Consider the following 14,153-nt stretch of genomic DNA (forward strand, 5'->3'; position numbering starts at 1 on the left):
TCAGGCCAGAGTACAGCTTTGTTAGTTTTCTCCTTCACCCTTGTTTTTGAGGCAACATCTCTCTTGTTTCTGTGGCTGCCCAGCATACGTCAGGATAGCTGGCTCCGAACTTCCATTTCATCCTGTCTCTGCATCTCTTTTCACAGTGGAAAGATCATGAGTACAAATGCTTGCTGTCACATTCAGCTTCAAAAAACAGAACAGACAAATCAACAAAACCTGGGTTCCAGGTATCAGACCCACGTCATAAAGCTTGGATTCCAAGTATCAAACTCATGCCACAAAGCTCGCACAGCAAGCACCTTTACCCTGGAGCCCTCCTGGCCTTCTTTTCCATCTTTGCATCTTTTTGGGACAAGTGTCTGCTTGGGTCCTGCCTACGAGATTGTTGGCTTTACTGCTATTGACCTGGGCGAATTCCTTATAAAGCTTGCATATTCGCTTGTCTCTCTCTCTCTCTCTCTCTCTCTCTCTCTCTCTCTCTCTCTCTCTCTCTCTCTCTGTAAGTTGCTTTTCCATTTTCTTGTTTGTTCCTTTGTTGTGCAGAGCTCTGAAGCTTGACATGGTCCCATTAGTTTATTTTTATGTTTGCAGCCTTAAGCTGGCTTGCCCTCTTCTTATGTTTCCTGAAGGCAGGTCTGACTTTATCATTTTTTAAATCTACTTTTACATCTCAAGGGCTTACCACGATGTTGCCTAAGAATGAAAAAAAAAACTGTTATGAGTATTACTGCTGGTACTTCTAATATTAGTGATTTGTGCTTTATTTTTATGTAGCTCAGGCTGACTTTAAAATTTCTATTCTCCTGCCTCGGTCCCCCAAGTGCTGGATTTGCAGCACTTGGCTCAACTGCTGCTTTTGATGCTGTGGCCTCCGTAGCTGGTTAGCTAGTTGAGGCCCTCAGGCCTGAAGAATGGGCATGGGCTTGTCTCACTGTGGTCCCCTAGCACCTCCATAGAACAGCACAACAGGAGGATGTGGAAGAATCATGGGGAGAGAACATTGGAAAGGCGTGTAGAAAACTCTGCACTTCAGAGAGCAGTAGGACCAGTATGAGTTTGCTGGAAATGTAGGGTTTCTGGAAATACTTGTCCACAAGGAATACCTACTTTCTGTCTAATCCTGCTTTCTCCCAGTAAAGGAATAATTGCCCCAAGTCTAGTGATGACGGAGGAAGAGAGGCAAACTTACTCCATGTCTCCCAGCACACATGCTATTAATGCCAGAGAAATCATTCATCAGTCTGACAAACCTGTGTAACTCTTGGCTTACACGCTGCTTTCATTGTCTGTGCATTCAGGAAAATGTGACTGCCTGGATCTTTTTCCTATGTGGTTTGTTTTTTTCTTTTTATGATTCAGAGAGGAAACAAATATGAATGTGATTTGTTAGCTGTCAGGCCCCAGCCGGAAGAAGGTGCTCTCATTTGACCATGCCAAGTTTTTCTTCTGCATTTCTCATGGCACTTTAGACTGAATCATGATTTAGTGGAGTTTAGAGGGGAGAGCTTCAGTCCAGAAGGAAGGACCTCATGAGAGGTGGAAAGACTTGAGGGTGAAGTCATGCACCACCATGGTGCCATGTCTGTGGCCCTCAAATTGTGGGGAAAGTATCTCGAAGATGCCCAGCTCTGTGGTACGATAGGAACTGGATGGACATTCTGTCCTGAACGCCTGTGCTACACGGAAGGCATTGGGCTCATTTGTGCAAAAGATTCCTTGAATAGAGAAAAGAGAAGCGAGCCGGTATGGTTCTGAGTGCTTTGCAAACAGAGAGGAAACAGCCCAAACTTAGACTCACAGATCTGCATGTGTGTTTCTTCCTGTGGCCGAGGCAAGTCTTGAAACCACGTGCAGCTCATTTTTATAGACGTTAATTAAGCACAATGAGAATAACAATTATTCTTTCGTGATCTCTTAGAGCTTTTCTGAAGACAAAAGAGAGATATCGCCAGACCTGTAGCAGGGAACCCAAACATCGGGGCATTCTCACCAATGTTTAGACACATGTCTGTGGGACTTCTGCCTATTTTAAGAGATTGTCTTAAACCGTGTAAGTCATGTGGTTAAAATATAGTGTCTAGGGTGCTCTTTTGACAAAATGTAGGGATGGCTCATGATAAAACACAAGCCCGGTCATGCTACCTTGTGGTAGAGAAGCACTAGTAAGAATTCAGTGGTGAGCTAGTGTAGTGGTGAGCATCCCTAATCCCAGCATTCAGTAGTCCGGAGGGTGATGAGTTTGAGACTGGCCTGGTAGACATACCAAGACCCTGTCTCAATGATGATGATGATGAAGGTAGATGAGAAAAGAAAGGGAGGTTCCTGTGGTAAATAAATGTTGGTGTAGCAGCAAAGCATGACACTATAATCCTTTGACAGAACAAAGGCTTTTGTCCTTAGTCCCCTCCTTTGTCCTTTCTGCATTGAAACCTGCATGAAGGGGAACCCAGCCAAGTCCAAGAGCAGGAGGGAACACCGAGCTGAGTGTAGTGAGCTCAGAGGCCCATGGGCTGAGTAGGCTGCCAGGTCTACAATTCCATGGCCTCCTTGGCCATGAGTGTCATGTCGTCAGCAAGGCTGCACCATGAAACAATAATGGCAATGCCCGACATCATAGTTCACGTTCTACTAGGGTAGCACAATGTCACATGACAGGGAACTTTTAGGAAATTCTCTTCTGGAAGAAAAAAAGAATGTCAGTCCCTTAGGCTGGAAGCCCAGTGCCAAGGTAGCCTCTAGTGTGGGCCTTCCTGCTGTGCCATGACGTGGCAGCGGACAGCATGTGGGGCAGCAGAAGCAGAAAAACAAAACCAAGGGATCTGAACTCCCTCCTGTGACAGCACAGACCCCATGACCTAGGCTGGTCCTTGAGGCCTGCTATCAGCCTTCAGTGCCAGCCACTCTGACGTGGGCTCTTTCATTCAATACGAGGGAGATGTCAAGGAGCCACTGGGAATACTATCCTAGTGAGGCTTCATCTTGGGGATAAGAGAGGCAGCACAAGAAATGAGGCCCTGCCATATGACAGAACCTTTCCCAGGGAGACACAGCTCACCCCAGCTAGGAAGTTCATGATAGATCAACGTACAGATACCACCAAAGTCCAACTTAGTGAATCATGGCCTTTATTAGGGTTGCTTAAAGGAGTGTGGGTGAGGGTTACACACAGGAGCAGAAATGACTCCAAGAGAGCTGCACCACCAGAGGCCACCCCAGCATGGGTGACAGTTTACAAGAGCTAGAAACCTGAGACACTGTCTGCAGGTAGCTCACCAGGCTGGAGAGTGTCCTTTCCAAGTGACATGGTTGATCTAAACCTCTTTCAGGCAGCCAGCATAGTTTCTGCTTCTTCCAGGCAGCTCGGCTTGTCTCAGAGTGACTCTCGGCAGCGAGTCAGGGCCCTAGTGAATCTGGTCCGTTTCAGGGACTTCCTGGGACTGCTCTGAGATGCTCACCTTCCTTTTCGAGGAGCATCCCTGCAGGATGGGATGTTTGGGTTTCAGAGGAAATGGTTACGCAGCAGGCTCCTGTCATGACCTCCTAGTAAGGAAAGGTTAAAGTTTGTATTCAGATGTATTGACCTTTGACCCGAAGCTGGAACAGGTGTGTACAGGTGCTCATTCTGCGTGACCTATGAAAGTGTTCATCAGCAACACTGGGTGGATGTGAGGCACTGGAAGTGGGGTAGTAAACAGAGCAAGACCACACTTGTTGACCAGGAACAACCCAGTAGAGGAAGTGTGGCTCTTCTCGATGTAACACTTCTCTCTGCCAATCTGATTACACTGGAAAATAAATTTTGACATAAATTTTGGAGCCAACACTCAAACAGGCATTAGGGGTTTTGTGCTGCTTCATCTGAACATTTTCTACACATTTTTTAAAAGCTCTAAGGGTACTTCCCACCCTAACCCTCCCAGTCAGGGGTTAGCAAGTGACCCAGCTCAGATACGGCATCATGCTGTTTTGATTTCTATCATTGCTGTGTTAAAATTGTCACGGGGCAACTTAAAGGAGGGAAGGCTTATTTTGGCTCATGGGTCCTGGTGAGGAGGGCGTGTGATGGGAACACGAGGCAGCTGGTCGTGTTGCCTTCGAGGTCAGGTCAGCAAGGAGAGGGTCTCTTACTCCAGCAGTTGTTAACTCCTTTTTAATACTGCTGAGGAGGGGCCCTCCAGAACATTCCAAGTGTTTGTTTCCCCAGACACATGATCTTTGTTTACCCCTCGAGCCTTCCCCTTCTTCTCCTCAACATGGAAAAAACTGCTGTACAGCAAGGAGTCATGGTGGAGCTGAACAATTCCCCTCATGAAAGCCAGACAGAACTATTTCATTCCACTCAGACTCCTTGTTTATGGAACAGGAGGCTGTGTGATAGTGTTCTTGTATACTGTACAGATTTGTCACTCATATTGGTCTAATAAAATGCTGATTGGCCAGTAGCCAGGCAGGAAGTATAGGTGTGGCAACCAGACAAGGAGAATTCTGGGAAGAGGAAAGGCAGAGATGCAGTCACCAGTAAGACACAGAGGAATCAAGACAAGAATACCTTACTGAGAATAGGTACCAAGCCATGTGACTAAACATAGATAAGAATTGTGGGTTAATTTAAGTTGTAAGAGCTAGTTAGTAATAAGCCTGAGCAATAGGCCAAATAGTTTGTAATTAATATAAGCCTCTGTGTGTTTATTTGGGACTGAATGGCTGTGTGTCAAGGTGGGAAAAATCCATCTATAATAGGATCACCCAAATTTTAGTTATTCTTCTCTGACAACTCATAGATATACACAAAATGTGCTTCAATAATTTCTTGGGTGTTGCTCTGTGCCATCATGTTGACAATCAAGGTATGTCATCATGCCTGCAATTTGTCTTCCTAAATGCTAGCTCCTTTACTCGTTAAAGCTCAGTGGTTGATCAACCCCATAGAGCAGTGACATGTCTGTTACTGAAGAGCCAACAAGGGAATCATCTAAAGGCAGATTACTGGGGCCAGGCAATCCCAGTATTTCACACACAGGGCGGGAAAAGTTAGGTTGCGGCAAAGGTCACAGTGTTCAACCAAGTCAGTCCCTGACATCCAGAAGGCAGGTTACCTCACTATCTTCTGAGACAACACCATTCATTCAGTGCCTGCTTCTATCCAGAGGGCCTGCTACAGAGTTCCCTGTGATCCTGTCCTCAGTTTGGGGGCATGGACCCTCTTTGGCCTAACCTGTTTCTCATTCATAGCCACCCTCTGCCCTCTTCTTAACTACTTGATAGCTGGAAACGAGACACAGGTGTGTTTCTGCTACCGCTAGGTAGCCCGCCATCCTCCAGAGCCAGCTCTTTATGGGATCTCCATAGTCTTTCTAGGATCCGGATGGCTGGACCAGCCAGTGCATCTCCAAGGATCATGCCTAGTTTTGACTCTAGATATATTTCAGCCACACCTGGGAGCTTGCTCATTTTTCTGAAACATTTTGTAAGTAAAATATTACAGTCATGCCGTTCAGTGACTGGCAGTGTGAGTTAATCATAGCGTGATCACCGTGGAGACACTGTGGAGTGATTTGGCACTGGGCTGAGGCTGCATGTTCCTGTGGGGATGGCAAGTGCAGGAGTCGGCTGCTCGCTTAACCTGCTGTTCTTTTCTCTCTCTCTCTCCTAGGAAGCAAATGGAAGACTGTTGCGATCCAGCCCATCTCTTTGCTATGACGAAGATGAACTCCCCCATGGGGAAGAGCCTGTGGTATGATGGGGAGTTTCTATACTCATTCACCATTGACAACTCCACCTATTCCCTCTTCCCCCAGGTGAGTGGAACCCATTGCATTGTGGGGCAGCTCCTGACCTTTCTCCCTAAATGAAGGCTTTACGGGGTCTGCTGACCCCCTGGGCCTGCTGCTCTTCATCTTCTCTTTTCTCATCTTAATTGTGCACATTTTTCTCACATCTTTTTATGTTTTCTGCTTTGATGCTCGGCTGGAAGTAAGACGTTAAGAGGAAGGACTTCATAGAGCTGCAGTTTTCCCTGCCATTTAGATTTCAGACATAAGAAACTCAGGCAAACAGTGGTCAGGGAGTGCTGGGATTCCAGTGCTGAGGTGGGCTGTGGGAGGATGGTGAGGATTTGAGATAAGAATGTTTACTTAGGATTGATGCTGCCACTGGGGAGTGGGGACCATACATCTTCTCTGAACTCTTGAGTGCTAACCCTACAGCTACATTCTTGCTCTCAAGTGGAGGAGTGGTGGGGAGAGAAAGAATTCAGTCTGACCACTTTTGAAATGGTCGAAAACAGTTTTGCTTACTTGGCGTTTCCCTGCTTGCTTTCCTGAACATTGCAGTGAGATAATTTTCACTAACTAGTTTGAAAAAGACAGATTTATTTTTTTATTTTAAAGAACCCTTGGTGTTGGTTGGGGGGAGGTCTTTGGTGAAACAGGGAGAATTTGAGAAATTAATTTTGGTCTTCCCAGGTCTTCTGGGTGACTTCAGTTGGGCCAGATGGTTGTGTGTAGAGGACTCATGTTCAGCCTTAGACAGCAGGACTCGGTTTCTGAGTAGTTCTGTGATGAACAGATCACAAGCTCATTCGCAGAGTAGACGGTCTTATCAGTTTGTCACATGGAATCCAGAGTCACAGGCCCTACAAGGCGCGCCTGCCCTGCTGGGAATATACCTGAGGGTCCTAAGTCAGCTTTCCACAGAGATGCCTGCATCTCTGTCCATGCGGACCACGACACAGAGCCAACCTAGATGTCCCCTGGCAGAGGAATAGATAAAGAGGATGTGGTACATAGACACAAAGAAAAATTATGCAGTTCTGAAGAAAAATGGAATCAGGACATTTATAAGAAAATGAATAGAACTGGAAATCATTATGCTAACTGAAATAAAACAAACTCAAAAAGTCTATATCACATGTTTTCTCTCATGCAGAATCAAAACATGCATGTGTGTGTGTACGCATGTGTACATATGTGTGTGTTTGTGTGTTGTACGTATGCGTGTATATATGTGTATTTGTGTGTACATATGTATGTGTGGTTGTGTGCGCATATGTGTGTATATGTGCATGTAGGTGTGTATTTGTATGTGTACATATATGTATGTGTGTATGTGTGTGTAGGACATGAAAGTAGAAGTGAGAGTATGAGAGGGAGGAAGGACGAAAGGAAGAGGGAAAGGGAAAAAGAAGAGGATGATGGGAAACATGTGGCATGAACACAGAGGGAAGAAATGTTTGAGGTATGGAGAGGACCAGAGAGGAGGACAGAGGGAAGATGGAGCAGGCTGGGGTACAAATCAGAACAAAGTATAATGAATTAAATGTATGAAAGTGTCACAGTGAAGCCTATGACTTTGTTATGCTAACCAAAAATTAATAAAGCCACAACAACAACAACAAAAAAACCCATCCTGTATTTATTGGATCACTCTTTGGTGTGTTAGATAATTGAATGGTTTTGGAAGGTCTGCTGTTTAAAGTAGGAAAAACCAACAACTAGGAAATAGGGGGCTGCAGAGAGGGGGAGCAATTGTTGCTCTTGGAGAAAACCTGGCAGCTCACAATACCCGTGACTCCAGTTCCAGTGGATCCGACTCCTCTTCTGACCTCCTGGTGCATCAGGCATACATGTGGCACAATACATGCCCGCTGGCAAACACTCATATACATTAAATAGATAGAAATGAGGAAGTATTGGCTGGGTGGACTACTCAGTGATGAAGAACATTTGCACCCTAAGCATGGGGGCATGAGTTCTAATTGCCATTGTCTGAATAAAAGCTGGTCATGTCTGCTGTGTCTGCACTCTTGCTTGGGGGTGGTGTAAGAGCCGGGCCTGTCTGCTGTGCCTGTACTCCTGTGTGGGGTGTGGTGTAAAAGCTGTGCCTGTCTGCTGTGCCTGTACTCCTACATGGAGTGGGACTGGACACAGGTGGATCCCAGGAGTCATAGGCCAGCCAGCCAGCCTAGCTAACTCAGTGAGCTCCTGCTTCAACGAGAGGCCCTACCTCAAGACAAGCAGGCAGAAAATGGTAGAATATGACTTCCAAGGTCCTCTTTCCTCCACATGTGTGCTCATGGGAGCACTCATATGCATGTTCCACATACATGTACAGCACACTATGCACACATACACATATGCACATACACACATATACACACACATATACATGCTAGTAAATCAGGCTTTAATTCTGTCCCAATGTTCATGTGCTCTTGCATTCCATTGTTTTTGGCTCTGGAGACTTCCTAATATCGAAGGAAGGTGTGGATTTAAATTTTGTCTATCTAAATGCCAACTAAATGCCTTGGGTAACTCCCCTGTCTCCCCTGAGACTCAGCTTTCTTCTCTGTATGATGGAGAGAGGAGTGTGGGTCCTGTCTATTCAGAATGGTAGTGGAGTCCTAGTTTTCTCAAGCACGCTGGTGTGCACTGTAACCCCTAATTGCCAGTACTGATAGTTCTCTGACTCATGAGACCAGGAGTGTCAGTCAGGACAAGGTATGGAGATCACTCTGGGCATTTGGGGTGAAAAAGTAATTTTGTCGGGGGATACACTAGAAGAAGGGGTGAAGCGTCAGCCAAGATGTTACTCCTGGAGTTAGGTTCCAGAACTCGATATCAGTGCTCCAGGACCAGAACATTCTAGAATGATTGTCTTTTGTGTGACCACAGTCACCTCCAGAAGAAACAGTTGCCAGAAGATGGGTTCAGGACTTCCCTTCCTTCAGGTCTCATTCAGGTACAAGCAATGCAAAGATGAATTTCCATCGGAAGCATCCGATTCCTAGACGTAGGAGACAGGCAGCCTTTCACTCCCAAGATTCATCAAGGTGGTAAGGAAAGAGTGGTATCCAATGCTAGCCGATGCGTAAGATCCTCTATGAAACTAGCGCTAGCCAGGCAGGGTGGCACACACCTGCAGTCCCAGTCCACGGGAGGCTTGAGGCAGGATGAGCCCACCTCAGATCACATTGAGGGCTACAGCACACCAGGCACATTTGATCTGAATTCATCTAAGCCTTTACTCTGTGAACAGATAGGATCTGATGCCGCACTGCCCATGGCATGGAGGAGGAGACTCAGTCTAAAGTGCAGGGTGAGTTCCAGGCCAGCCTGAGTTACACAGCAAGACATGGTTTTAAGACAAACAAAACAACAAAGAACAGATACTGATGAGCTAAATGAAGACAAGAAAAGAAACAATTGTCTTTAACAGTTAAGAAAAAAAGCTAAAATCAATCGAAAAAAGGCTTTGGTAGTGGAGGGTTTCCAGATAGCGAGTGACCTTTACCTTCCTGGTAGGAAACGGATTGAAGGGAAAGAGATGATTAAAGAGAGACAAACGAGCCTGGCGCCGTCTCTGACAGTCCCGGGACCAGGACAGAAGGAAGCATTTCCTTTTCTCTGTGCCCGTCACCATCCCACAATAATAAAAGAAAACTGTGGTTTGTGTAGGGACCAGAGGTCATTACATCACTATGTGTGCTTAATTGTGCAAAATGCACAATAAATAGATTTTTTTAAAGATGCATGTGTATTTTCCTGTGAGATTCCGGAATGATGAGCACTCTGGAGGACCAGTAGCTTCCTGTGGATGCCCCTCCCCCATGTTTCTGGTCTGTTACAAGCAGACTAAATTGCCAGCCAGGTGGTGCCCTTCATTTGTGTTGCTCCTGGGAAGCAGAAAGAAAAACTGGCCAGCCCTTTCCCACTGTCATCAGGCTAGTTCAGATTCAGAGGCTCCATCCAGGGTGTGCCTGAGCTGCTCATGTCTCACGGCACACAGGAAGCACAGTGGAGTCAGAGCAGGAAGTGGTCAGGACAAGCTGTTGCCCCCAAAGACAAGGAACCCCTTACGTAATCTACTTCTTCCATCTGAGACCGCCTTCCATCATTCCAGAGCCTTCCAATAATCTACTCGAAATTTGAATCTATCCCTGGGTTAAAGCATTCATTAGGCCACAGCCCCCACCATCTAACCTTCTCTGGAAACAGCCAACACAGGGGTGCATCACTAACCCCCACTGCTTCTCAGTCCCATCAACTCTATAATCAAGATGCAGCATCAGACTGAATTCCAGTCAAGCCGTTCCCTGGTTTTCCGGGGTCACCCATTCGATTGTCAAGTCCCCAACACTGCACATGTGTTAGCCACAATTCTTACTGTTGTTATTCCTCTGCCACTTTTAATCATTTTATTGTTGCTGCCAAAATGCAATCGAAGAGAAAGGTGCCGTATTTGTTGGGGAGTTTTACCAGGCCCTCTTTAGGACTGCATGCGTAGACAAGGACTCTGGAGTTACTTGGGGATGTTACACCAAAGCTCTGTTACCATAGTCTGCCAGTTCTTACCCAGACCTCCCACAATTTCCTGTAGCCTCATTATCAGCTATATTAAATTCTGACACAGGCACAATAGTTCTCCATATAATTGCATATGTGCACATTGCTGTTTCCTCGGAGTTCTCTCCTGGTTCCAGGACTCTGGTGTGCGCTTTCGAGGGATGAGCTTTCTTCTTTGTAGTAGAGCAACGCTTCCCACATTATACTGATACCGTTTCCATCTGCTCATTCGCCAGGATACCCTGTCCAGTCCCACTCAGGCCGAGCTTTAGGGGATCAAGAGCTCATGTTGCTGTGTCCGAATGGCTCTGTGAATGGATTTTGGTGAAATAACTGTTGAACATGGTTAGACACGAAGGCTGATTTTATTTTATTGATTTATTTATTTTGCTGGAACTTTTAATAAGGCTTCTTGGATTCTGCTTCAAATCTCTCAAAGATGGGAGTGAGGCTAAGCGATTCCTGTCATCTGAGATGTTTGGATCATTAAACTTGCTGGTTTGGATTAAGAAGCGCCTAGATGAGGAAAGCACACCTCTGGGTGTGTCCGTGGCGGCATGCTCAGACAGCTCATTCGGTAGGTCCATCCTGAATATGTGTGGTGCCACCCAATGTGGTGGAACTCCAGGTGGAACAGAAACAGGCAGAGGAAGCCACTGGTGTAGGAATGCCTGCTGCTTTGTTTCCTGACTACTGCATTGGCTCAGGTATACCACAGACTCCCACTGTGGAAATGCTGTCTTTAACTCTTTATCTATCTATCTATCTATCTATCTATCTATCTATCTATCTATCTATCCATCCATCCATCCATCCATCCATCTATCATCTATCTATCTATCTATCTATCTATCTATCTATCTATCTATCTATCTATCTATCTATAGTGTGTGTGTGTATGGTGTGTGTATGGTGTGTGTGTGTGTGTGTGTGTGTGTGTGTGTGTGTGTGTACAGGGGATAGTATGATAGCTGGGAAATGGCTCAGTCAGTAAAATGCTCACTGTGCAAGCTTGAGGACTGGAGTTCAAATCCTCAGTGCCCATGTAAAAATCTGGATATAGTGGCATAACTTATAATTCCAGTGCTGGGGACGCAGAGACAGGTGGATCGCTTAGGGCTCAGTGAGCCATCTGTCTAGCCAGGTTCTAGTGAGGGACCTTGCCTTAAGCCACAAGGTGGGTGACACCTGAGGCTGTCCTCTGGCTTCCATGCCCGTGTATATCCCCGCACCCACACAAGTACCACTCCGCACCCACAAGCTAGCCCCCACCCTAGGTTGGATTATCACTTTCCTTGTTAGTTAAGGATTTTCTATCCAACCTCCAAATTCTGCGGTTTTGGGAATTGAACCCAGGATCTAATGCTATAGTGTTCAAGCTATTTTCCCAACCTCAGGGCTGTCCTTTCTCAGCCTCCATGTTCCAACAATTGCAGGAATTACAAAAAAATAAAATCTATTTGGAGTTAAAATACATCCCTTAGGAGACGCATACATTTCTTTGGGCAAGAAAGGAACAAGAATGTTAAAAACCACATTTGCTCTCATACAATCAGAAAAATATCCCCCTTGGTGCAATAAAAAATGTAGCTAGCTCCCTCTCTTCTGATGAAGGATAGCCACAGGGTGCGGGTCACAAATTAGACCAGTTTCCTCAGAGTGTCCGCAAAGCCATGTGCGGAGAGTGAACACACCCCACCCACACCAGCTCCTCAGTTTGACCCCAACTCCCATTGTGCTCTCCCGAGACTGGTCAGGCTGTGTCTTTGGCCTCTGGGAAACCCAGGAGGACATTTCAGAATAGTTCCTGAAATTGGCCTTGTTGAAATGACAGTATACATTTCCCCTCTTCATAGACCTGTGCTGAATGTAATTTTCTCAGCTCCTGGATATTCCTGTGTCTCGTAGCAATTTCTTTTTCCTCCTAGTGAAATTTGTATGCTGATATAAATAGTGGTATTACTTAGTCACTTTTCACAGACACGTTCTTTCAGCCGTAAAGACAAAGGGGACTGAGTTTATTGGGCACAGAGCATTGCCAGGTGTGAATCTCATTTGTTGCCAGGCTGGCTTGATAACCTAATAGGTATTTGCTGATCTCAAGTAACAGGAAAGTAGATGGTAAGTCGTTCAGGGGTGAGTCCTGGCTACTGTGCACCATCAGTATTTCAGGATTCTTTTGCTGAGTCATATCAGCTGATGGCCAAAGAGATACCTAAACCCTAACCCACCATAACACTAACCCTAACCCACCCTAACCTTGACCCTAACTTGGTCCCAGGATTCCAGCAGGAAGAAGGAGACTGAAGAGAGGTCCTGGCACACTAATGTTCTTGTATCATTGGTCGGGACTAAGTCATATCCACCTGTCCAGCTGCAGAGAGACTTACCTCTAATGATTTGAACTCCAGGACAACACGCTGCCTATGCCAGCCCATACTGCGTGTCTTAGCCTGTCCTTTGAACACGTCTGTACATTGTTGTTAGTCTTTCCACCTCATGGATGGAACTAAGAGTGAGAGGTGTCACTTGCCAATTCTGGTTTCCAGAGCTGGTGGGTCAAAAGCTGGAATATGAAACCTAGCCAGTACACCTTCAGAGGTTTTATAGGGGGCTAGGAAGATGGTAAAGTGTTTGCCATAAAAGCATGTAGACCTGAGTTCAGTCCCCAGAACTGTGTAAAAGTTGGGCATGGCTGTTGTGCCTATAATCCCAGCACCAGGGAAGCACGAAGAGCCCTGGAGTGTCACAGCCAGTCTAACCTAATGGGTAAGCTTCAGGTTCAGGGGAAGACCTTTCAACAAAGACAACAGTAGAGAGTGATTTAAAAAGACTTAGGATGTCTTCATCTGACCTCCGCACGTGTACAACACACACACACACACATGAAACTGTATACATGTGTGCACGTAAAATCCTTCTAGCATTGTATTGTTTACGTATTTCCTTTAGAAAAGTGATCTCCAGTAGGTGAGTTCTTCCCTATTAGTGACCTTGAAACTATTTTAAAGAGTTTCACTTTCCTTACCTCCGAACAGCTGCAGCCTTTTATTTGCCACCATTTGGGAGAAAAACGAAAGTGTCGAATTAGAGACTATGGGTTCTGCACTCTACAGTGTCTCTCTCTGGCTTTGCGTGCCCCAGTCACCCATTTTGAAGAGAAACAAGAGCAACTTTATTGTTTTAATATTTATAAAAGAGAAATCCAGGTCACCGGAAGGAGCCAGACATTTTCTGCATTTAACTTCCTTGAAGAATCTAGACTATTCCTCCATCACCACCGAGTAACTTGGGCAGTTTACCCTGCTGTTTTTGGTTGAATGCCAGCATCGCAGAACATTATGGGTGATACAGCATAAATATCCAGGTCCACCCTTGGCCTTTTTCTGATATCATTTTTGATTCTACATAATTTATATCAACTATGTCCAACCTGGTTTCATAATTTATAAGACGGAATGGGTTACTCTGGTCTTATTTAAATTTTAGCAGTATTTTCAGATACAGTGTCAAAACACAGTTATAGATATAAAAGTGCTTCACAATGATTTCTCCAAGGAAGTCAATAATATTATTATCATTATTTTTGATATTATTTATCATTATTTATTTTATTTTGTTTTTAGACAGGGTCTCACGTGGTCTAGGCTGTGGAAGGACGCTTAAAAGAAATCCCACACTAGCTCAGAATTGAGAAATAGATGGTAATTTATTTAGGGGTAGACTCACAAGTCAGAATCTTCTGCTTGAATGGAGATCAGAAACCGAATCCTACAACCTGAAAGGAGAGGTGCCAAAAAGAGGCCA

General features: G+C 45.4%; 1 protein-coding gene across 1 annotated transcript in view; it reads left to right on the forward strand.

Moving 5' to 3' along the window:
- Positions 1–14,153, forward strand: part of St8sia1 (ST8 alpha-N-acetyl-neuraminide alpha-2,8-sialyltransferase 1) — a 129,649-nt gene that overhangs the window by 51,022 nt on the left and 64,474 nt on the right. The window contains exon 2 of the mRNA XM_050135296.1: positions 5,657–5,801. Coding sequence (XP_049991253.1) covers positions 5,657–5,801 — 145 coding nt within the window. The remainder of the gene's footprint in view (positions 1–5,656; positions 5,802–14,153) is intronic.

The sequence above is a fragment of the Alexandromys fortis genome, unplaced genomic scaffold (assembly GCF_014885135.2).
Source record: "Alexandromys fortis isolate MF-2015 unplaced genomic scaffold, M_Fortis_MF-2015_v1.1 scaffold_21, whole genome shotgun sequence".
In the NCBI taxonomy this organism is placed as follows: domain Eukaryota; kingdom Metazoa; phylum Chordata; class Mammalia; order Rodentia; family Cricetidae; genus Alexandromys; species Alexandromys fortis.